Source organism: Cyprinodon tularosa, unplaced genomic scaffold (assembly GCF_016077235.1).
Source record: "Cyprinodon tularosa strain WSP-4 unplaced genomic scaffold, ASM1607723v1 ctg27, whole genome shotgun sequence".
Lineage (NCBI taxonomy): Eukaryota > Metazoa > Chordata > Actinopteri > Cyprinodontiformes > Cyprinodontidae > Cyprinodon > Cyprinodon tularosa.
In genome coordinates this window covers 1,299,148-1,325,000 of record NW_024038974.1, presented here as the reverse complement: position 1 = coordinate 1,325,000, position 25,853 = coordinate 1,299,148, and the positions used below count along the sequence as shown (strand labels likewise).

The 25,853-nt window shown below is 36.4% G+C and overlaps 1 protein-coding gene across 2 annotated transcripts in view; it reads right to left on the bottom strand.

The window, feature by feature from the left end:
• The window catches only part of drp2 (dystrophin related protein 2), a 143,536-nt gene that overhangs the window by 30,201 nt on the left and 87,482 nt on the right, over positions 1–25,853 (bottom strand). For both annotated transcript variants that reach the window (XM_038289496.1, XM_038289497.1), the window contains exons 12-17: positions 23,993–24,194; positions 17,740–17,825; positions 12,315–12,472; positions 10,418–10,584; positions 5,722–5,833; positions 4,997–5,133 (exon numbers count right to left, since the gene is read on the bottom strand). In XM_038289496.1, coding sequence (XP_038145424.1) covers positions 4,997–5,133; positions 5,722–5,833; positions 10,418–10,584; positions 12,315–12,472; positions 17,740–17,825; positions 23,993–24,194 — 862 coding nt within the window. The remainder of the gene's footprint in view (positions 1–4,996; positions 5,134–5,721; positions 5,834–10,417; positions 10,585–12,314; positions 12,473–17,739; positions 17,826–23,992; positions 24,195–25,853) is intronic.

Below are 25,853 nucleotides of genomic sequence, written 5' to 3'. Positions count from 1 at the left end.
ACTTGTATCGGTGCTTAGTAATATTCATTTAATTTTATAGAACAATGACACAATGTGGTGAAACATGGACTCAGACTCAGGTTACATCAACCTGGGTGCTCATGTAACCTAAGGCTACTTTCTCACAGTGATCTCATGGGTTTTTATCTCACTACTGCTGCTTTTTTCGTTTTTATCAGACATGCTCCTGAGCAATGTGCCTGAATCAGAATGAGATCACAGGACTAATGTCAATAAAGCCAAGAAGTCACTCTGAATCATTTTGGTGATGATCAAACACAAAAGCAAGGAAAGACATGAAAATAACTAGTACAAAATGTAAAATATTTTATTTCTAAGCCATTTGTTTTTAGATTATAATGTATTATATGCATTTTAGAATGTTTTTTTTTTGCCTGAACATTTCTGGATTATGTAACATCAGGTTATATCAAAACAATTTCTGTACAGATGTTTTTATTGACAAATAGGGCTTGACCATTAATCTAATTTATCTATTAAATCACTCTTACCTTTTAATAGATTTAAGTTTTGTAAAATATTAGGCTCCATAACTCAGAGTTACATCAGTTTATCAGTTTTTGTTCTTAGATGTATACTAGTAACTGATTAACTAGCTATGTGTATTACTATTCCTATTATTCTGAGCTTTATAAGTTCCTGGTGCCATAATGTCCTATATTTTGTTTTAAGGTGGACTGAGATATACTTTAATAAGTTCAATACATATATGTAACACCTTCCTACCATAAAATGCAACCCTATACATGTAAAATAATTATTTTGTGTACTTCTTTAACTACAACTTTCTTTATCTGCCAGGTCCCTTTTCATTTATTCCAAATTAAGTAATGAAATAAAAAAAATACTTTTAAAAATAATTGTTCATAGTAGTTCTTATCCAATTATTTTTTATGTAATATCAAAACATTTTTAATGCGGAAATTGCATAAGGAGCCAAGCTTTTAAGAAATCAAAACATAATTCACAGTATTTTAGTGAACAACTGCAAATCCTTCATTAAAGTCAACTCACTTATAATGCTGTTTTCGCAGAAGGAAAATTATAATACACTTCAATAGCAGAGTATGAACTCAAACATAATTAGTCATAAAGATTATGTACAGTATTTTACCACACCATTCAGTATAGCAGTAACATAGGTGACATGGGTCAATGAGGAAAAAAGGGTGAAACACATTTAAGCTGGATGATTATGACTTAAAATATATGATGAAAGTAACAGGTAATAATATAAATAATATATAATAAATCCTAAAAATTGTTCTGCAACTGATGAATTCATAAATATTATGTACCATAATATTGCACAGCCCTACCGCTGTTGGTAATATGTTCACAAATTTTATGGAAAACATTTTATTTATTGCCCTGATGATATGTGACATGACATTGTATTTTTCCCATACAATGACAATTACAAGAAATCCAATGTTAAATGAAATTAGTTTCAATAGTAAAACGATATATGATAAAGTTTATGCATTCAATTGAGATGTATCAACAATTTATCAAACTACAACACTAAGGACAAAGAAACCTCAAGAATGATTGAAAAAATATAAAAGTAGACACGCATTTTAGGAAATAGCAATGTGATCAAAAGTGTTACAAATGTGAGAATGTGTTACAAAACCAACTACAAGTAAAAAATAATAATAATAAAAAAAATTAATAAATAAACAGTATTAAGGAGATATAGAATATTTTGAAAAAATTGGTGAAATCCTGAAGAGTATTGTCAATAAATGTATTATATTTTTCTGTAAACATTGGTCCAGAATTAAAATCTGTACAGCTCATATTGATGAGTTCAACAAATCGTTCGAAGCAAAGAATGCAAAGTGAGTGGAGCAGAAATCAAAGCTGCCTTGAATAAATGAAAACGTAAATCAATCATCTATGGACTGTTTTTACTTAAAACATAAAGTTGGTAAAAAATAAAATGTAATTTACAAAATTTAGGAAACTATAACTTATGTTTGCAATATATCTAATGATATATTATAGCAAAAGAATTGACTTTCTAAAAAAAAAAAAAACCTTAGTTCTCCAAAAATATTACAGAGAATATATATTAATAACATGTTAAAAAATGTATTGATAAACTATTTAATCAAGGTGAAAGCAGGCAATAAATAAAAATATTGAAAACATTTTATGAAGGTTGAAAAGAAGAAAAAATGATAAATTGGATTTGGTGGGGGAAAAAATGTGATTTTTAAGCCATATCACCCAGCATTACTAACAAAATGTTTGCTTTTTTAGTTTTTGCTGAAAAGTAAACAACAAATAAATAAGAGGTATGAGCTAGTATTGCTTGAGGGAGAAAAATAACAGGAAAACTTTGACATTAAAGCTCCTGTGTTTTACCCTTTTATGTTTATATATGGAAAAGTTTCCTTTGTAGGAAAAGTTAGGAGATCGCTGAATAAACACCAGGGGTCTGTTTAACGAAGTAGGTTTAACAAATTCTGATTCAAATCCGCAACTCTAAATTGATCTAGCCTAAAGTCGGGAACTCTGAGTGTTCGATTTCACAACGGCTACTGTAATATCAAATAGTTGAAACAATTTTACCTAGGTCCACTCGGACTTAAACGCGTGCGCAATATGTATGAAAGGCCATTATCAGTGGAACACAGATGAAAAAAGGCAACAGGAAGTGCTAATTTCATCTCAATGGAACAAGATTTTAATAAAGAAATGCAGGGAAAAAAAGGAGAATGTGCTTAAAAGACAGAGAAACAGCGCTACAGCAACAAAGGAGAGGAAGGTGACAAAGGAGAAGATTCTTGCTCGAGTTAATGCATAAGTTTATATGAAGTCGGCTATGGCAGGCCGTTTTTACATGTTTTAAAAGCACCCCTCTCTGTTTTTCTATTTGTAGATCACTAAAATAAGATTCTTCCTGACCAAAATCACACTCCTACACCTACATTTTTGTGGCAGAAAATTCTCACTTTAGAAACAGAGAGAAAGTAAGAATTAAGTTTTAAATATATAGAAATGTTTACACATTTTAGTTGGCCATTTTGATATTCATCAGCTTGACTGAAAATGTATTTACTATATCTGAAAGCATTTTTTCACAGTTAAATAATACAATTGCTAACCAGTAATATTAGAAATATCGAGATTAAATTAATTTATAGACATCCATTTTTTTCACATATCAAGAATATACATTCAGTAAAACTAGAACATATGAACACGGCTTGTTCCCGTGAAAATATTATAGGATTATTTCTTCAATGGTAGTAGATCAGTGTATCTATTTAGGTGAAATCTTCTGGCAGCAGGTGAAAATGAATACTAAAAACATTGCTCTAATATATAGAGCCTGTGCATCATCTCATGCATCCCTCCTCATGTTGACTCAGTCTTCTTTTACACAGTAATGTGGGTGTTTGCAGCCGCGCTTCAGATGTTATCATCCCAATAAATGGTTGTTATAAGCAGCTATCAGTCCCAAAGAATGGTTTCAGGTTGTCCGAGTGGGCTAATTAGGTTGTTATCATCAAGTGAATCCTAATCCTAACCCTAAAGTAATTCCTTTTCCCCTGTGGAACTAATGAATCTATACATGTGTAATCTGAAAATAATATCAGTGGTTCTTCATGTACTGTAAATATAACTAAATAAAAATAAAATAATCCGCACCTTGCTCATATTAAACAAACCAAAAACGAGTAATCCCATGTCCTGTCAACTGAGTTGTAGAATCCTCTCCCTATAAATATTTAATTATCTGTGAAAATATGCCGATCATTCTTTAATTAGATCATTCTGAAAAATGGAAAATTGAAAAACAATCCACTGGACTTTGGTTCCAAGTTTGAAGATGTTTAGCTTCACATCCAGGAAGCTTTTTAAATTCAAAATGTCAGGAATAGGAATGTTACTATAGTGACTGAAATATAGGTTGAATAATTTCTCTTTGTGAAACGGAAAATTTAGAGTTTTCCTGTTTCTAAGTTTAGACAACTTAAAGTTTTTGATAAACCTGCTTCATGAAATGAAAGCTAAATGTAAGGGGGCATTCACCTTTCACAAAATTTCACCTTTGCTTCTACTGTCCTTGATGTTTTTTTTCTGATCACAAACATCAGACATACATCCAACCTCAAAAGATTTTTTTTAGAAATATAGACAATTCCCAAAATGTTTTACATCTCCAATTTATGCCTTTTCTTCCTAGTTTAATTTTTATTGTTAACGGGTGAACTCTGACCTTAACCAGACCAGTGAGGCCAGCAATGCTTTGCATAGTCTGCATATTTTTGAAAGCTCCTTAATAAGCTGACAGGAGGATTTATTTCTTGTCTGTTTTCTCCATTTGTCAGTAATAAATTTCACGGTTTAAGATAAAGAAATATCTAAATAACCCCTTTCAGACGGATTGATGTCTGTGACCGTTTCTCATCCACTCTTTATTTTAGTTTTTCCATTGGGTAGTGTTCGTTTCAAAATATTTTAGCACTTCAGGCCAGAGCTTGGGTAGTAAAATTGAACTTAGTTTTATGAACTATAATGTCCACAGAATATATCTTCAAATAACAACCTGGTTTGGATAGTTTTTTATACAGTAAAAAATAAAAGGAAATTCTGATTTAAAGGTAATGCTATGGAGCTGCATGGATACATCCCCAATGTTCTTAATAAAACTATTTAGTAAGCCCTAACCTCAGGTTAACAAGGAAGATATTTTAAGAAAGATTTTTTAGGATGTAGAATCCAAATAGTAACATGGAAAGCCAAAGCCTTATGAAAATATATTTTTATCAATGTCACATATTTAGTTAATTCTTGACTTTATATAAAACCCAAGAAGAATCGTTGCTTTTGTATTGCTATGCAAACATATCTCTCATTATGCAAATATATACAAACAATTTTCTCCGTATATGCCAAAGTATCTGAGAAAAACAATCCATGTAGTCAGGAAGGGACGGCAATGTGTTTTAGGACTTACGTCTCTGAGCTCTCAGCTTCCAGTACCGATTGCACTGGCAAGTAACCTCTCTGCGGGTGCTTTGTAAAGTACTGCTTCGACCTGAACTTGTTCTTCAGGGTCTTGGCAAAGTCCCTCATCTTCTCTCCAGAAGTAGTCTGAAGTAGTTGAGGGAGGCGGGTGCAGGATGTGATGAAAAGTAGAGGTTGAAGCACAGAGCATAATGATTGAAAGACAAGTTGAACTAGTTTAGAATTAGCATCTCCAGAGATCCTCGTCATGTAAAATGAAAACAATTTTTCTCCCTCCAATACCAATACTTTCTATTTTGCTGCCCCCAGCTTATTGCTCTGTATAAATTTGTTTTTCATCAGATTTGAAAGGAGATTTTTAAATGCTTACCACTGCCAAGACTATAATATAGTCCTTTATTTAATATCTTAAAATAATGTCCTCTCTCCTGCATTGAACCATATGCAGTATACTAATTTAAGAGTTTTACTAAGCGTTTGTAGTCCAAGCAAATCTTTAATTGGACATAAAATTAGGTAATATCTCTCTACAAAGTGGTTCCCTTCACATTTATACTATATATCTGGATGAAGAATAGAATCCCTGATCCATACTTGGCAGTGGAAATAGTGAGTAAGGAGAGTGTATTTCAAATTTGACTAGAGTTAAGCTTTATCTCTCCCTAAAGACCTGAATTTGTATTCTGGTAAAGTGTTACATAATGCCTCTCTTACTGGGGTGTAGTACTCCATGATGGGATAGTGCAGCTTCTTGCCCTTGCTTGTGCGGCCAGTTAGAAAACACGTCTGGCAGATGTCCACATTGAACTGCTTCAGACTGCGATACCTGTCGAGATCAATAAAACAGAACATTTAACGATGTTTGCAGGTGAGCTGAACGGAGCAGAGTAGTTCTGTGTGTCTATTCCTATCTAAGCCACACTGTAGAGACATAGATCTCTTTGCAGGTTCAAACAAAAGACATTTGATTTCCTATACCAGACAATGGGGTTGTTAAAACGACTAAAAGGCTCGACTTAAAGTTTAGACAAATCTTAATGAAATCTCCTGAGTCAATGTAGTCAAATTAAAAGAAAATGAAAAAAGGAGAAAAATCAACAAAGTTGATACAAAATTAACTGTATTAATTAGTTGCTGAGCATAATTCATCTTTAACGTTTCAGTAAGGACATTAAAACATTCCATTTCACTAACTTATAAAACATGTACTTCATTACATATTTATCTGTGTTGCTTTTTGTCTAATATTGGCACAATGTATATGAATGCATGTGATAAAAACTGGGAAACACCATTAAATTTATCTAAAAATGAACTTCGTCTTTAAAAGAAAAATTATTCAATAACACAGTAAATAAAAAGATGTGCGCCAAAATCTACTTTGCAGCGATTGTGAAGTACTTTTATGTGGGTTTTTTTTTTTTTTTTGTGCTTTTAAACATTTTGTTTACAGTAGTTTAAATGGCCTTTTTAATAAAATGTGATATAAAAATAAACCTGCCTTGCCTATTACCAAAGATAATAATTAGGGCAACAACCTCAATAACTAGCAAAACCGATCTAACAGTGTCCATCTAATAGTCTCAGTCACCAGTCTGAGCAATTTCTCAATTTCTGGCTGTGGGATATTTTCAGGGCTCCTTACATGTTCAACCAGTTTTAGGTCCCTCAGCATCTTAACACAATCTAGATGGGCTTAGACTGATCTCAGGCTGGTTCAACACAGAGTCTGAATATTTCTTCAAACACCCTTTAAAACTGTACTCGGTACAACTTACAGGCTCCTGCTGCAGCAAATCATCCACAAACCATGACACTTACACCTCCATGCTTCACACATGGGACTGTTTAATTGTTTCAGCAATTATCCAGAAGCTTTAGTATCTGTCTGTATCTAAATTCCCTCTAATAAACTTTATTTGGCCAACATCTTTGCTTTCTTTAAAGGCAAAGATTAACTCCGGGTACAGCTCCATGCATGATGAACTTAAGCAGGTTTAAATTTTGAAAACAAGTAGTTTCACCTCAACAGAAATATCTTCTGGTATAATTTTAGGTCTGATTTTCCTGGACGTCCAGACATGGATTTGTCACAATTTTCTCTAAATGTTCTGAACTTGTAGACTGCTTTTCATGGTTTTTTTTTTTTTTATGACGTCTTTAAATCCCTTACCAGACTCATAAGCTGCTATAATCTTCTTACTGATGGACGCAAAGAGCTCTCTTGATCTCTCCATGGCATTTACTCTCCCTTCAACAGTCAGCAGGATATACTTCATTTTTTAAGGTTAAAGTATAAGTATCCTCCACAAAAATGAGTAACTGTGTTATGTGCATCTCAAAGTAGTTTTAGAAATTTATGTTTTTTTAAATTTATTTCAGATAAGAAAACTGCACTTTCTTTGGAAATAAAAACATGATATTTTATTTCTTTGATTATTTTCAAATTTCTATGAAATATAAATTTATTCAATTTTGTGGAAAAAAACAACAACCCACAGACTGCTGTAGGGTGTCCTTGTTTCTTGAAACAACAATCTACTGTTCGCCAAAGGTAGAGCTGACAGTATTGTAGGGCCATCTTCTCTAAGCTTACATCTAAGTGGAAAAAATAGAACTGGTAACAAGGTAATTACACAAAGACATATAACAAAAATAAAACGTTATAGTAACACTGCTCAGTAGATGCATTTTTTTTTTCACTCATATCATGCAAAAATGAATAATTTGCAGAGATGACAGTATCTAAAGAGCATCAAAACCACTGTGTGAACATTACATAATTCTGAGGATGAAAAATAGGAAAACTACTAAAAATGGTCCTTGAAATAAATGCATTGCTTTTTAATTTGTTAATAACTCTCCCCTTAATTTTGTAATTTCTTTCAAAACACTTGCTTTAAACAAAAATTCATGACTTTCAACTACATTTATAGCATGATAATAAAAAAAATGTCACTTCTGTCTTAAACTTTATAATATGAATTGATATTAGAATGACAGAATAACATCATAAAAAAATTAGAATATAATTTCAAATTAAGGATATTGTTTTGAAGTAATTTCCCTCTGGGATTATTAAAGTATGTTTGATTCTTATTAACAAAAATTATTTTTCAGAACAAAAACTTAATTTAAGCTATGCATAAGTCTAATAATATTTTAAGTTAGTTATTTGAGGTACGTCTTCATTCTAACAAACAATAACCTGTTGCACATTGTCCGACACAACCTCTAATTTGTCTTTAGATAAATGTTGGTCACAAAAAAAAATCGAAAACATATTTCATATAAGGAGGTGATTATCTGACAAACAATTATATAAAATGAGGTTGGACATTAATTAATGTTAAAGTTTTTACTTTTTTACCCGTATAACAGTGGAATAACTAAGGAATTGAATTACAAATATTTCTGGACCTTTCCTGCCTGGAATGTTTTGTTGTAAAAGCCTAATTGAACCAAACCTAAGCTAAAAACATTTTTTTGTATCTCTACCTGGATTCAAACTCCAATGTCGAACACAAAAGGCAGTAACAATTAAATATTTTTTGATGGTCTGCCTTCCTTCATTATAAAAACAAAACACATCACAGAGAACTTTAACTTGTTGTGCAATATAAGGAACATGGCGCTGAAATGTTATTTATTGACTGGTGAGAAATGGTGATGCTCAAAAATATATGAATGCAGAACTCTAGTATGAAATAGAGCAGGGGTGGCGAACTGGTTCCAGAAAGAGCCGCGTGGCTGCAGGTTTTCTTTCCAACCAAGCAATGGCACACCAGACTCCATTCATCTCATCAAGTGAGTCCAATCTGAACATGATGACTTGATGAGATGAATGGAGTCTGGTGTGCCATTGCTTGGTTGGAAAGAAAACCTGCAGCCACGCGGCTCTTTCTGGAACCAGTTTGCCACCCCTGAAATAGAGTATTAGCTGTAGTATTATCAAACTGAAATCCTTGAGAGCTGATGTCCTGCAATAAGTAGACATCTCCTGAGTCCAACACACTTGAATCAAATGGCTTAATTACCTCCTCAGATGTGGCCAAGTTCTCCAAAGTCCTACAAAGGAACTAATTATTGGATTTTGATGTATTAAAGCAGAGATGGAGGCTCCTCTGATCTCCACAAAAGGACAGTCAGTGGTTTTGCTCAGAACCCACTGTCCCTCATGTTTTAGGTGTTTCCCTGCCTTGTTTTCAATTTGTGGCTCGTCAGCCACAATAATCTATGCACCTCACAGGTGTGCAATATGAAAATGCGATACGACAACTTGATTACTGCACAGGTGCGTCTAAGGCAGGCCAAAATTGAAGGCCAAGGTGTGAAAACAGCTTTTAGAGTGCAGCATTCATTTAATTGGAAAGTTATTTTCTCAACTATAAGCGTCTCCTACGTAAGGTGTTTGATGATTTTCTGATGTTATCAGTGTTATGCTATCTTTCGGCATATGTTGGGGATAATGGATTCAGGTGCATTTTATTGGTGGTATTCTGAAAGCACAGAGAAGCTGTTGCAAATTGTTGTGCCATTCATTTACAAACTGCACCTCACTTTGCAGCATGATAATGTGCCATGTTCTAAGGTTATTTGCACAACTTCTGGAAGCTGAAAGCATCTGAATTCTGCATAAAACAATTGTTAATGCCTTGTTTCTTGACAAACACAGTAGACCTGCACATCAGGAGTGGTGACCTCGTGGTTAGGGCATTGCGCTTGTATCCCAGAGATTCTGAGTTCAAGCCCCACTCCCACAGACTGCCACTCTGGGTCCCTGAACAAGACCCTTAACCCAACACTGTTTCCCGGGTGCCACACAATGGCAGCCCACTGCTCCCCAAGGGGATGGGTTAGATACAGAGAGTTAATTTTGTTGCTTTGTTCTTGTGACAGTGTAATGACAAATTTGAATTATATTCTTTAAGTGACCTTTTGTTGTGGTCAGCCATGACTATGATAAAAACATAATTTCACAACATCTGTGCAATGACCATGTAATCAAAATCTTGATGTGTCCTACCTGTGAGGTGGATGAACAAATGCTCACTTAAACGGTTAAAGGTGAACTTGTGAACAACATAAGACTGAAAAAAAGTCTTAGATAGTTGGCTGTATCTCATAAAAAATGACAGTACCAACAAAAGTGCTGTGTTTTAACTTTTGTTTATGATAGTAAGCTCATAGAAAGGTCACAGAAGGTGCAACAAGGACATATTTTCATGTATTACCAATTTTATTTCAACTTTGGGAAGCAAATGAAGCAATGGTAGCATAGTAATACAGCCAGGTTTGTGTGGTGTTATTTTGCAAGAACCTTGCCTTTAAATAATTTGTTTCTATTAGTCTTACATCTGCATGTTAATATCCTAATGGATGCAATTCATGGCACAGCAGCAATGCCTACCTGAAGCCTTTTATGGGGCATTGTTTGCAGACATAGCATTTGGCCTGATGCTTAGTGGACTCTGCAGCAGCTACACGGTGGAGGACAGGCAGCCAAACCATTGACTGAGGCTCCAGGCTCATCCATTCCAGGAAATGAGACACTTCAATGGCAGGTTTCCCAGGGGCCTGTTAGTAAAAGACAAGACTGTATGCAACCCATATTTGGACCAACAATAGGACAGTATCTTAAAACACTCAAAACAATAACAACAAAAACAGGTACTTTCAGCATTCATAATGAAACAAGTTTTAAAATATTTAGATAGCACAGAGCATTAAATGATTTATATGTTTACGCACTTACAAGGCTAAACATATAACAGAAAAACTATATACAGCTGTTAATGTGAGTTTGCATGCTTTCTATACGTTCTGGATACTGCCTGTTGAGATTTATAGGAATTTAAATAAAACTATATATATATATAATGAAGGAAAACTCACCAATAGCTTGCCAAATACTTAAAATCCATGTTTTGCTAATTTCTCATCAAGTGTGCATAAGGATGTGTTAAGAAGCTGATTTCCCTGAGGACTACCCCAACTGCTGAAGCATAGTAACATAAAAAATGTATGTAAGCGTGTGTTGTGATCACAGGCAAGACAATGACTGAGGTGTGCTGTCTCCTGGGAATGAAGGAGTTTTTCTCAAACACCCAGCTTGGTTTCCTGTGGGAGGTCAAACGGCAGCGTCTTACACACCAAACAGCTGGAAGTGGAAGTGCAAACCCTGATCACGTTATTCCATCTCAAAACAACAGATGGGGTTTTCATAACATTGCTAGGATAATTTTGCTTCAATATGCAACCTCCTAAATATAAATATATATAAATATATTTATTAAACTAACATATGATTGTGAAATTAGATTTTTTTGTAAGTTAAAGCTCGAAACAGTTGATGTGGGAACAATTCATATGGACGAAATTTAAAGCATGCATCAACTTCTACATTTATTTTGAGCTCGTATCAGATCATTTCTGGATTTTCTTTTATATTATATCTTAAGTTGTTTTTCCATGTTCACGCTGCTTTCTAGCAACTATACAATGCAGCCTGCTCAATTGTTGCTGTTGTTGTTTCCATTTATTAGCCAATATAAGGTTGATACCACCAGATCCAAGGATCCAGTGTCCCCGAATAATTGGAGGACGGGTCTCTCTAATTTTACACAAGTATAGACAACATTCAGTCACATCTCCTGACCTAAATCAGTCACACATTTGAGGTCTTGAAACTAAGATATATCCATTTCATCAATCAATAATGGGGATATATCTAATTTATTGTTGCAGAGCTGTGTTGGAGATTCTGCATATCTTGAGAAATGTATAGATGAGAGGCTGGGTGAACCAGTCAGTCCCATTGTAACACAGAGGATACACAACCATATACAAACTCAGTAGGACCTGACCTAACATTCTTGGTCTTAGACTGTTGGAGGAATCTGGAAAACCAACACCACAAAGTGCGGCGTAATAGTACTCGACCAACTCAATTTCTGTCAGACCTTCTGGAAGGAGAGTGTTATAGAAGTCTTGTGGTCAATGCCGGATACATTTTTATGAAACTGTTCTTTAAAAGTTCTGTCATGTGTGAGGTTTTCAGGAACAAATATCACATACTCAAAAGTTAACACCTCACTAATTCATCCTAATTCTTAAAGAAACGTCTCATAAAAGTCATAGAGCTAATCCTTCAAACATCTGAATTGCATCAGGGACCTGGTGAGTAACAGATGCTGGATAGTTGGTTTCATAGAATATCAAAGCTGCAGCCTAAACCGACAACAAGGTTAAAACTTAAACAGATTTCATCTGTCTTTAGAGCTCTACGTCCATGATCGTGTCCTCACCATGCGAAAGCAGCTTCGAACGCTAGGCTCCACATTGCTGCCACCGAAAGCTGCGACTTCCCCGAGCTGACGGGGTATCTGGATGGCTTCGTGTAGCAGCAGGCTGAGGTGACGCTGGTCTGTCACTCCTCCAGGACCAGACACCTGGCGGAACAAGTCTGTAAAAAAATTAATGGTATCATCTGTCAATTATGCTCTAATTTCATCACACACCAGTTCATGGAGTAGAAATAATCAAACTATGTGTTGCTTTACATTTTTTAAAGACATTTCAAGAGCATTATTTTCACATATGCTTGTATTGCTTTTTTAAATTTTGTTTTGGAAAAAGGGGGCTGCTATTTCAGAGGCCAAGCTGACTTAAAATAAACTAAAAGTAGACCTATTCCGAAATCAAAGAAAACACTCAATAAATATTACCCACTCTAAAATTTTATACAATAGGCATAATATCAGTGGCATAAAATAAGAATAATCTTTATAAATGATCTTTTTGCCTATTTTAGAGATGAAAGATTTGCATGAAAGGCCTCTTGTCAAGCTCTGATTGAGTCTTTTGCTATGCCTGAAATATCTCTGTTGCTGAAGAGATGAATCCTTGACAGGTGTGTGAGTGCGCTGGCCAACAGTAACATTGTGTGTATCCCCCTCTTTGTGAACTTTTGTCTCCCCACGATGAGAGAACATTTGGCTTCAACATCTGCATTTTAAAAAGCTTCCTTCTTTGTAACATCATAACCAGTACTGAGCTCTGTTAGATGTATGAAATACTCCCACAATGCAGTGGAGTTGTGGGCATGTTTTATGGAGACGTTTTCTCATGGTATCGCTCTCTTACATCATAAATTAGCTGCCTTCATGGTGCAAATGCTATGGTAACATAGAATAATTCTTTGGCTCATCACATAAGCAAAAAGAGGGCAGGTCTCTAACTGCTGTTGATTCCATAAACCTGGACAAAATCTGCAGTGCAAATTGAGACACCTACCTAGATACATTATTTAAAACAACATTACGTAACTTTTCAACCTTCATAAAATATTTTCCTAACTTTTGTAATTATATAGATGAGTATGCCATGACTGTGTCAGCCTACATCAACAAATGCATTGAGAACCTCGGCATCATAAAAAACATCACCACCCAGGCCAACCAACAACCCTGGTTCGGAAATTGCTAAAAGCAAGGAACTCAGCTTTCAAGTCTGGTGATAAAGAGGCACTGAGAACAGTGCGTACCAACTTGAACCATGCCATCAGATCTGCCTTGACACAGCTGATGTGTGAGAGAACCTGAGGGCAGTCAACCCAAGAAAGGCCCCAGGCCCAGATCATCATACCTGGTGGGTGTACAAGCAGTGTGCATGTAAGGTGGCTGGTGTCCTCACAGACATTTTTAACACCTCGCTGGATCAATCCATAGTGCCAGCATGCTTTAAGTCTGCCACAATGATTAAGTGCTTCGAAAGGCAGGTTAAAGAACACATCGTCTCCAGTTCGCCCATTCCAGTTCACCTACTGATTGAACCGCTCCACTGAAGAAGCCATCTACTTCACTCTCCAGCTGACACCAACGTGCGGATGCTGTTCCTGGACTTCAGCTCGGCTTTCAACACCATCATCCCACAGCACCTGATAGGAAAACTGGAACAGCTGAGCTTCATTACACCCCTCTGCAACTGGCTGCTTCACATCCTCATAGACAGATCTCAGTAAGTCCGGGTTTGACAAAACACCTCTGATGTCACCACCCTAAGCACAGCCCTCAGGGCTGCGTCCTTAGACGACACCACGGTGGTGAACCTTATCAGATACGACAAAGACCAAGACTACAGAGAGGAGGTGGAGCAGCTGGTGGGCTGGTGCAGGGATAACAGCCTGATCCTGAACGTGGGAAAATGAAGGAGATCATCACTGACTTCAGGAAGTATTTGCCCTACCATGCTCCACAACATTCCATAGTCATTCCCACTTTTTTTAAATGACTATTACCTGGATGACTGAGAATCTTCACCAGCATGTCTGAAAATCTGTACTCAATGAAATTTTGTTATAACTTTATTACTATAAAAGTTGTCTAAGATTATACATCGATTAGTTGAATGACTCCTTTATCATGGCCCAAGGGGGTCTGTATTGCTTTTACTGGCACTAAGCAACTTTGAGCGGGGTGGCAGTAAACCTGCCACAGAAAACTATTAAAAATGTGCAGACAGCTTTAAAGTATATGTCATTTTCCCCATTGCTTATAAAGACAAAAGTCAATGCGACCAAATTGCCCTATTAGACTGTATATTCATGTAAACTGTTCAGGGTTGATATTTAGGTAATGCAGCACCTTCTTGCTCTGATCTGACGTATGCCTTAAAGCAGTCTACACATATGAAGTTGTGTTGTGTGGCAGGTTTACTGCCACCCTCCACAAAGTGACTTAGTCAAGGTGAGAACAATACAGACCCCCTCTGCAATGACAGAAGTGTCATTGAACTAGCGAAGTACAATCACAAAAGTTATGAAAATATTTCATGAAGATTGAAAAGTTAGTTGGTCTTGGTTTAACAGAAAAATGTTAGAAAATCGACACGATTAGCTGAACCCAGAAAGCACAGGTTTTTATGTAAGCTAGAAGAAAACAGATATTTTTTCTTAAAATATACAAAAGAGTCAAAAAGCCATTTATTTAAGGAAAATTAGCCTGATATATCTAGACCAGGGAAATGGTAAAAAAAAATAGAGAACAATTTTCTAAAATGTGACTTCATCCACAGTTAGAGTGACGAAAACAGTTTAAACAGCTGAACGTATAAAAAACTGGGCTGGGTGAAGACTAAGTTTGTCATGCCATGATTGGCAGTAAAATAGATAGTAGGGAAGGTAATCAAAAGCTCTCTGTCAGTCATAACTTTCTATTATATTATTATGTACGTAAACTTATGTGAAGTTTAAAATATTCTTCTGTGTGCTTTGGTCAGATTAGACAAGAGTGAACTTTATAGCAGGAGCTGTGATGCTCCTCTGCTACCAAGAAGATCTGAGAACTCAGGGGTTGACAAGGACATAGAACATAAGCGATTTGTTCAGTAACATAATAAACCAAATCCTGGTTGGCTTAACCAAACATAAAAGTCAAACCATCTCCAATGGCCTTTTCAGTCTTCAGTATTGTGCACAGATTTGAGATTTGGGCATAGATTTGAGATCAGATATTTTAGATTTGATTTGACGTAAACATGAGATAGACATGGCTGTGTAGAATAAAGCAGAACCGTGTTAACAGCTTCCGTAAGAATGAAATACACTGCTGAGGCTGGATCAATGCACGAAGTTTAAAACTGAATAATAACAACGGTCCAATTTTTGGAAGTTTAGTCAATGATTTTGTTTTATTACAATGACTAAGGCCAAAAAAATAAAAAAATTAAGCTCAGAAAAGACACTGGGGCTCATTTTAGCTTGAAAAACAGCAGTTTCGCTATCTTTTTAATAGATTTTTATGTTATTTTAGGTTTATAAATATTTTGTTATATACACTGATTCTGAAAAGAAGTGGAAAGATATGTTGCTTCAGTGTTATTCTATGGGTCAAATAGTTGTTGAGTAAAAGCATTTGGCAATTTTGCACAATTGGCACATTTGGACAGATTTGGAGATGCTGGTGAAACCAAAAGTTCAAAGCCCTACAGCTCTGGAACTGTTGTAGCTAGAGGTCTGAAATTTTCTTCAATTGTGGTTGACATGATTCAGAATAAATTTAATACAATGAGACATGCCTTTTACAAGCATGTTTTTATTACTGCTGTTCAAAAAAAGACCTATTATTTTTCGAGAATAAGAAAAACAACTTTGAGTCATGTTTGAACTGATGCAGCTTAGGCTGTGTTTTACTCACCCAATTTTAACTAGGAGGTGTTAGCTTTCAAATGATGAATCACACATGTAATTTGGGATTACAGTTCCTCAGTTAATTGCTCTTCTATTTGGGTAAGCAAAATAGGTGAGGATTACTTCAAATAAGGTGGGTGTTAAGAGGTGCTTAAAAAAAGAAAACCTACAGTCCATATGATTGTTTAATGAACAAATGTTTACAATAATTAGAGGCTGAATTTGGAAAAGTTTTGGTAAGAGATTATAATTCTTGTTCCAAAGAAGTTCCAAAAAAGTTAAAAAAAACAATCACTGGAATTTGTTTCCAAGTTTGAAGATGTTTCGCTTCCCATCCAGGAAGCTTTTTCAATTCAAAATGTCTGAATTAGCATTGAGTTTGAAGCTTTATAGAGTGGCGCAAAAACAAAGCCTTGTGTTGGCTTAGAAAACATACAAATTGAACCAGAAGAACGGGTCTGCCCCTTTGGAATGGGCAGTCATTTGGGTTCTTTGTTAGCCTGCAATACCCAATACTGGTCTATTCTTCTGAAAGGGGGGTTGTTGGGGGGAATTGTTGGCCTGGCTGAGCAGGCGAGATATTTTGGTCTCCTGTATGGGGGTGGGGGTTGCAATGATAGTGGGATAGAATTAACTTTATCACTGCATTGTAGGATTTTGAAAGCTGAAATCTAAGTCCATCCCCTCTTTTTAAGGTTGTTTTTTCTTTCTTAACATAAATGCTTCCTTCACACCCCTTTAAAACCACCAGTCTTCTTTGTCCAAAATGTTAATCTTCTGTTTTTTTTTTTTTATGCATTATCACCAGGGCTTACAATAAATGTGGAGGGTTCCCAAAGTGATGCATAAACTGAAGTAACAACAGAACAAAAATATAAATATATCTTAGACCACAGCTGCATCTATAACAAGCATTATTGATCCACAAACCAAGCTTAATATTGAAGGTAAAGTTCAGACTTCAGAAAAAGCTCTACAGCCAGCAGAGGAAAGAAATTTACATATCAAACCATACAAATACAAATGTAATATAAAAAATGACAAAAAATTTAAAGCTTTTTAAGTAATTTCCATTTCATATTATTTCACAATGCACAAACATCTAATAAATATGTATGTAAATTCATAGTTTTTAAAACGGTATTTGCACCATAAATGTTAAAAGTTATGTTGCACTGGTAGCATATACACGTAGACTGCTTATAGTCTTTAAAGTTTACCCCTCTTCAAAAAGTCAGAATTTATATTTTTTAAACAAGAAATTCTGCATTAAACATCAATCCCAATCACAGAAAACAAATTGAGTGCTATAGTTATTTTCAACCTGACTTGGTCTAAAAAGAAAAGTATCAGAGAGAGGGTGTGCATGAACTTTTATTAAGCTATCCGTGTACAAGTAAAGAAAGCTTTTTTCATTTTGGCAGCCTAAACATTCTCTTTACACTAAGTTGATGTCTTGCAGTACTTGCTATTTGTTACTCTTATTGAATCCCTATTTTGATCAATATAATGCACTTACCAACTCAAACAAATATCACACTTACATTTGTACTTCTCTTGGACGTCTGCATTGCACAAGCTCACCAGTCCCATCTTGAAGCTGAGAACTCGCATTTTGCCGTTCCGAGGACTACAGGGAAGGAAAGCAAAGAGGTTAAAAGAAAATCTCCCAAAATTACAGTTTTTTTAAAGGTGAACAATCTTGAATCCCTGCCTAGTGGATCGTAATAATACAGAGCCCTGCTGGGAAGAATTACACGGGTCGAAGCAGCACAATACAGGTCAGTTGAGTAGTGTGAAATTGCATTAGAGCACATTCAGAGTAAGTAAAGGCCCTTCAGGGAATTGGTAAAGTGTTGTCCAAGAGTTCTATGCCCAGAAGAGCAACAAAAATCTCATATGCTAGTTAAAAATACATACATACAACAGCTTTCCAAAAGCAATCCCTCTTGAAGTTCTCCACATTTTGCCTCAAACCAAACCTTAATAATGTTTTTGGTATTATATGCGACAAACTAACACAATAAAGCCCACTCAGATCAAATAAAATGTGCAAGTTGGATGATATGAGACACTTTAAAGAAGATAAGCCTGTACACACCATAAAAAATGGTAACAAACTTAAATAAAAAAAAAAAAAGAAATCTTTAGAATTTTTAAGCAGTGGTTATTACAAAATGTATCTCTGAAGTGTTTAGTTTTATATCATATAGTGTTTTTAGCATATAGGTGTCTGGGGCTCTATATTCTATTGTCTGTCTGTATGCTGAGATGAGGAACCAAACTCCCTATAAGGGCAACAATATTCTATTCTATTTGATTCTATTCTATTCTATTCTATTCTATTCTATTCTATTCTAAACTCCAGCAAGGCCAAACGTGTTACCAAGGCAATGATTTCCATCAGAGAAACAGACAATATATAAACCTAAGAGAATCACCTAATCAAAGTCTAGACCTATTGTGAATATAATTTAGATGAAGATGACATTAACCTCTCAAACTATTCTTTTTGCAAAGAAGAAAAGGCAAAAACTTTGGTGCCTAGATGTGCAACACTGAGAGATACATGCTTCAAAATATCCCCAGCTGTAGTTGTAAAGTGATGTGATTCTACCAGGTACTGAATCAGGGGGACTTCAAAAGTTTTAATTAAAAACAAAAATGTACCACTAAAAATCATGAACTATGCACTATTTTATATATATATTTATATATACATATTCATACATACTGAATGAATTGCATTTTTTTTTCTGCTAGATTCAGGACCAGAGAAAGCTCAGAGGAGACACTGAACACATGTTGACAGCTGGATGTCAGTACCTTTAACCCACCCTTTCTGCTGTGCACCTCATGCCTTCTTTAACATGCATCTCAGTGTTGCTCCTAAAGGAACATATTATTCTAGCACTCCCTGACATCGCTCCAGAGTAAATGCAGTCTTAAACATACATGCAAACGCTTCTAAGAGATCTTATCTATTTGTCTTTCACAAATGCGTACAAATATACACAAGCCTTATTCACATCCCCTGCTGCTATTTAGAAGAAAAAGGTAATTACTGATATTAATTCAGAAGCAAAGTCTCTGATTGTTTCTCGCTGGAAGCGAGTGATTAAAACCTGCAGACCGGATATACAGCTCCCACTGAGGAATTGTTAAGTTTCAGTGTCTGTGCTGTGGGGCTTTTGCTGGAGGTGGAACACACAGGGAACAAAGCAGGGTGAGTACCGGTGTCAAAGAGGATTTGCTCCGCTTGTGTCTGGGAAGGGGTGTCTGACCTTCAGGCTTAAAACTGTTACTGCAGCTTTAGCTGGTCGCACTTTATCTAAAAGTCTGTGTAAAAAAGCCCCATAAAACTCTTATCCATCTCCACTATGTTTTTCCGTGACTACAATGACACGGCTTTTGTAAATAATCACAGGGCACCTATGTAAAGGAGAGCTTTACAAAACTCAAAGTGATTATAAGCAGGTATGATTCAAAGAAGCTACTTGTTAGGGTGCTGTGAATCAAAAAGTGTCACAATTTCACCAGTAAAAGGCTTTCACAGACTAATCTCAAAATCGTTTTGTGAGCCTATATTTGGCTATGCAGGGATGAAAATTAAACCACTGTTGAGATTCTTTCTTCTGGAGACAATCGTGCAAAATGAAAAATAAATAAACCTTTAACCATACAAAAGACTAACAAAGGAATATAAATTAATTAATTTAGATTTTTTTCTTCCATGACTATATTAGTTGGTGTTTTCTGAAATGGAATTCATCATATTTGGTCAAATTTGAAAATATACTATATATTAAAGCAAATAAAACAATTGGATTTTTCTACTTGATAGGGAAAAGAGAGCTTATGTTTTCAAAAGTTAAGCCACTAACCCAAAAAGCAGTAGTGTTAGGCGTTCCTGTAAAATGACTTTTGCAAAATGATGTGGCAATAAAAAGAGATCTATTTATGTTATTGATTTTGCCTTTAGGCACCACAGTAGGACAGTGGGTAGCACTGCTGCCTTCCAGCAATAGGGTCCTTGTTTCGATTCCTGGCCCGGGAGCATTCTGCATATAGTTTCCATGTTCTCCCTGAGCATGCATGGGTTCTCTCCGGGTACTCCGGCTTCCTCCAACAGTCCAAAAACATTACCAGGTTAATTGGCTTCTCTAAATTCTCCTTAGGTGTGAGTGTGTGCATGAATGGTTGTTTGTCCTGTTTGTCTCTGTGTTGCCCGACGATGGACTGGCGACCTGTCCGGGGTGTACCCCGCCTCTCGCAAGTAAGTAGAGGAGAGTGGCCTCTTGGCTCGGCATTGCGCTTTTGCCCCAGTCCCACGGACTGACACTCTGGGTCCCTGAAAACAAGCTTAATCCCGCACTGCTCCCCGGGCGCCACAAAATGACAGCCCACTGCTCCCCAAGGGGATGGGTTAAATACAGAGAGTTAATTTAATTTCTCTGCACTTTTGACTGTGTCATGACAATAAAAAATGCTGTAAAAAAATCCCAGCAGGGATAAGCGTAATGGAAAATTGAGTGAATGGATTTTTCTTTTATACATTCTTACAAGAAGTACCAATGGCAAAGGTTGCTTTATTGTTGGGACCAAATTTCTGAACTTGTCACTGTTTGTGGTTGTTTATCACCCAAAAAGGTGTGTGTTAAATAGATCCTGACCTTTAGGTTGTTTGCGTTTGAATAACAAGGCCCTGCGTAAAAGTAAAAAAAAAAATGGTGAAAGGTGTATCTGAATTAAACTTTTCCTAAAATTCGTTTTTGCTGCTTGAAGCATTTTTCTGTTGCATGTGTTTTGCGTTTAAGCATGTTTATATTTTCCCTTTCTTCATATTTCAATCTATTTTCTCATCTGTGTGCAAGAATGTAGGTAATTCTCCGCAGGCAGATATTTCTTGGCATAACAGTAAGCGAAAATGTGGATGAGCACGTAGGACGGCCTTACGTAAACTTATCACCATAATGATTAACAGTTAGGAGGGCCACTTATTTAGATGATCCACCCAGAAAAAGAACGACCTCTATGTGAGAAAAACGGCTCGCCAGCTCTCGTCTCACGTCAGAGGAGGAGTAAGCAGATGACTTGCAAAAAAAATTAAATGGTAAGAACCAGCGGACGACAAAATTCCAGTTAAAAAGCGTGTAGCAATTTATTTACTGGCGATGGTGAAGACAAAAAAAAACAAAACAAACAAAATACTTTCAAATAAAGAAAACAAAACCGGCCATTGCAGGCAATACAAAAAACTGACAGCCTCACAGCAAGCTGACATTAAATATAGTTTTTTAAAGCAGACCTTCCAAAGCAGTTTCTCCAAGCAGCCCTCCAAGCAGCCCTCTCCAAGACATTGTGAGTATGCCCCTTAAATAGACCCACCAATAATCAGCCAATTGGGACAGCCCAACTAAACAGGAAGGCAAATCCCAAATAAACCACAGTTAACATTATAGAAAAATAAATACAGACAATATCATCATTCATGCAAAAACATACATATTTATGAAATAATTTAACCATACAAACATTACCATTTCACCTACTTATTACCATGCAAATAATCATTACACACACTGAAATCCCACTTAACACCCCTGCCCCCTAATAGTCTTTTCCAATGCCCTGGGACCATGGATAAGAGACTGGCTACGATGCGGTACGTGTTTCCACACGGACCAGTATTCTGACGGACTAAGGGAAGAGAAAGTGTAATTTGACTGGGAAGTTTTATTGCCGACTACGGAATGTATACTGATGCTGACGCAGTGGATACTTTCAGAGTTCGCCACGCTGGTGAGTAAGAAAAATGTTAAATGAAAGGTGACGTTGTAATTTCAGAACTAGTGTGAATTACCGGGTGAAATGTTTGGATCTGCCGCCGCCATGATGGCCGGTCTGTGGTGCATGCTGGGAAATGTAGTGAAGGATGCGACGCTGTGTGTGATAGACGGCGGTTATACTTTGAGAACAGAGGGGGAAAACGGCTCCGTTTTCACACTCTACTATACCTTTAATTTAGGATCAAACTAAGACTATTTTCTTTGGCCTACTAAAAATCTAATTAATTGACTTTAATCCTATGAAAAATTGTTATCTATGAGAAAGAGCAATTGAAAATTACTGTTGGAATAATAAAACTCTTACATTTTTCACGTTATTTATCTGCTCTGGACTGTGCAACTGGATAAATATGATGCACAGTGCTGTTGAAAGGGCGGCCTTTTGTGAAATCAAGATTTTTTATCACTTTTTCACTTGTGCTTCCTCTTAATGTCATTCACAATCCAAATAAAAACAAACTTAAGCTATCCTTATGTTGGTGGTACTGTAGATTGGTGGCCTGTTCACTGTCTACCCAGTCTCTCACCCAATGACTGCTGGAGATGGGTAACAGTTTAACAATTCACGAAACACCAAGGGTGTCAAGGTAATGGTTTGCCAACAGGCTGTAAAGGACCAAAAATATCACATTTTATAAAAGTATCAGTCAGAGGAATGGTACATAAAATACACATTTTCATGGTAAAAGGGAGAAATAATATTTAGAGAAATTAATGTAGAGGGATGCTTATGCATCCATTTTCCATCACTGTGACTCCAAGAAAAGAAACAAATATTGGGATTATATGAAATTCATTGTGATACTCCTTTTAAAGTTTCACCTGATTGCTTTGGCCAATTTGGCCTCTAATCCATTGCACTGAACTGTAGGGGAGCTGAGCGGCTGCTTCAGTGGCTGACAGAGACAACCTTAGGGAGCACTACTGCATCCCCCATGCTTGGACTACTCTATAACAGCCTGTCCAATTGTTGGGATCTGGAGAAGTTCCACCTTTCTCCAGCAGAGTCCGCCGTGGATCCTCCTGAGCTGAGCCTTCGACACACCTGAGGCGCATCTCATCATCAGAGGATCCACCAGTATATAACCTGCCTTCAGACCTTGCCTCAACGCCGCAGTGTTTATCCAGTTTGGTTAGCACCTGAGCCTAGCTTCTTCTGAGAACCTTTTGCTCCTGATTCCTGATTGGATTCTAATCCCTTTTTGTCTCTGCTTTCAGGAATCCAGTTTCCCTTGTAAGCTTTGGATGAGCTTAACCTGCCAAGCCTGCCCTCTGAGCCAAACCTGAAGACTCTTCTCTGGATTCCCATGCAGCTCTGGACTAAGAGCTGGAAACCCAAAGCCAAGGTCTGCCCTCACGCTAGAAGTAAGACGCTGAAGCGGTTATTGGACTCTGCTAAACTAAACAGTCTCTGGACCCAACAGTTCCTCTCTCAAAGCCAAACCCGGACTCCTCAAGGTATAAACCTGAAACTCTCAAACTCAAACTCATCTGCGTCCAAGCTAACTGAACTGTCATCCTCACAGACTCCAGTGAACCTGCCCCCAGGCCTGAACCAGTTCCTGTGTTTATTCCATGTGCTTGTGCTCAATAAAACTTGTTAAACTTTTCATCTCTTTCTGTGGTGTTCTGCATACTGGGCTTTTCTGAAACCCATCATGACAGCAATAACCTCTGTGTAGCAAATACCTTTAATCATTTTTTAACTTGTTTTGCTGATTTACCTTGCTCTTCTTAGATTACACATTTTCTGAGTATCTGCACCCCACTTGTGTGTTAAAAAGAGCTGCTGTAACAAGAAAATGTATCTTATTTTAAAGGTGGTATATAATGAATCCATAAACAAGTTGTATTGGCTGGATGTGGAAACCCTTTGTCAAGCTAGAACCCAAACAGGAAATCATATTCAACACTTCACCTTTATCTCAGCAGAAAAAATTACACTCACCTATCATAAACATTGAGCAGCCAGTTGAGGCACATATCAACGCAGAGAGGAATGTTGACCAGAATGGACCTCTGCTCCTCCAACCTCTCGTAGATGGCAGTCAGGCCATGAATCACCTCCACAACATCCATCACGTGCTCCCCCTGATGCAGCTCCTGCTCCCGAAACACGTCCACCAGGCTGCTCAGCGCCACCAAATCCACTGAAAACAACACGCAAGCTTTCATTTCAAATACAGATATAAAGCATTGACTAAGTTGAAGTATTATTCAAGAAAAAAACTTTTTTTATATACTAATGAGAAATTAGATTCCTGCATATTCTTCAGGATTAAAATATACTTAGATTCAAACCAACATTTATGTGAATACAACAGTCATAACATACAAAACAACCTAATGTAATAACCATGAGAAAAAATAGCTATTAAGAAATGATTAATAGTCATCAAACAGTACTAATAATTAATCTAGAATGTACTCTGTAACTATTCATTAGGTTAAAAAAATAGGAAACTATTGTGAACAATTCTAATTTCTACTCTGAAAACTACCCTACAAGAAGATTTAATGACAACGACCCAAAGTTTAAAACCTTAATTAGCTGATTGAAATCAAAACTTTATCAGGAGCTGCTCAGCCTCTCAGGTGTATCTGGCCATGCGAGCTGGTTGATAGCTGTGTTGACTGGCACTGGAAGAATGGGGGCACATTTTAGAATAAATCAAGGATTTGGGTTAAAAAAAGGAGTAACAAAACAAGCCAATAAATCTTGAGATAGAAAAATGTTGTATGGTCCATTTTTTTTAAAAAGGGTCTCCATAGTGGCAGAGGATTCCAGCCAAGCTAATCCTAAAGTCCTGCTCCTTTAACATCTAACCAGCACAACCAGAGAAAATATTGCACTTTGCCATGTATAGAGCAATCATCTTCATTCTATGTGGACAAGTCTTACATGTCTGCAGGCTCATAATCCCAGGATATAAACCTTTGCACAACAGTGAAATAAGGAAATGCTTTCACTCTATCCACTGATCTATATACAGGTGAGGATTTCAATGACTGCAAGATCAACAGTGCTTGTTTGTGTCACATGTTTCATTGATAGTTTTACAATAAATTAAACATGAGTCTTTCTCAATATTAAGTACACATTCTGTTAAGGGCTTAAAACATTGCATTTAGTTCTTTTATGCTATATTTGAAAAAAAAACAAAAAACATAAAAAATGAGGCCTACAGAGCATGTTTTGGCTTTTTGTGCAGGAAATTTCTTTTCAGATTAGTCTAGGGGCTGCTTTTCATGCCCCCACCTGAAGGCTGTGCCCCTTCAACCCGCAACCACGATGACTGAAAATAGCGACTAGGAGCATGGAATAATACATTAGATGAAGGCTGAAGCTTCTGCTACAAATCGCTCTGGATAACTTATTTCCCCTTGTGACATCATAAGGGGAATGTTTTTCAAAGAGAGTATTTTAAGCACACATTATCAAAGAGGGGAAGAAAGGCAGTGAGAGAGGGAAAAGGGTTTCTTTTTATTAGTGAAACTTCTCAGGGGAGAAGTTGCAATAAGTGGCTATTTACCAATGTGGGGATAATGTCACATGATTTAATATGATAACTAGCCAAATTCAAGCACACAACCTACAAAAACTAGCACAACATAATTATTCACTTGCCAGTGATTATAATTGTTCTAGACCAAGGAGTGTCACAAGTGTGGATGACAGGTTTTTCCATCTAAAATCAAAGACAAATAGATTTAAAATAATCTGAAGAAAACAGCGTTTGTGCATTAAATGTTTAATCCTGTGTTGTTTTTGGATTGCAGTTGGAATTTAAAAAATTCTTAAAATGTGT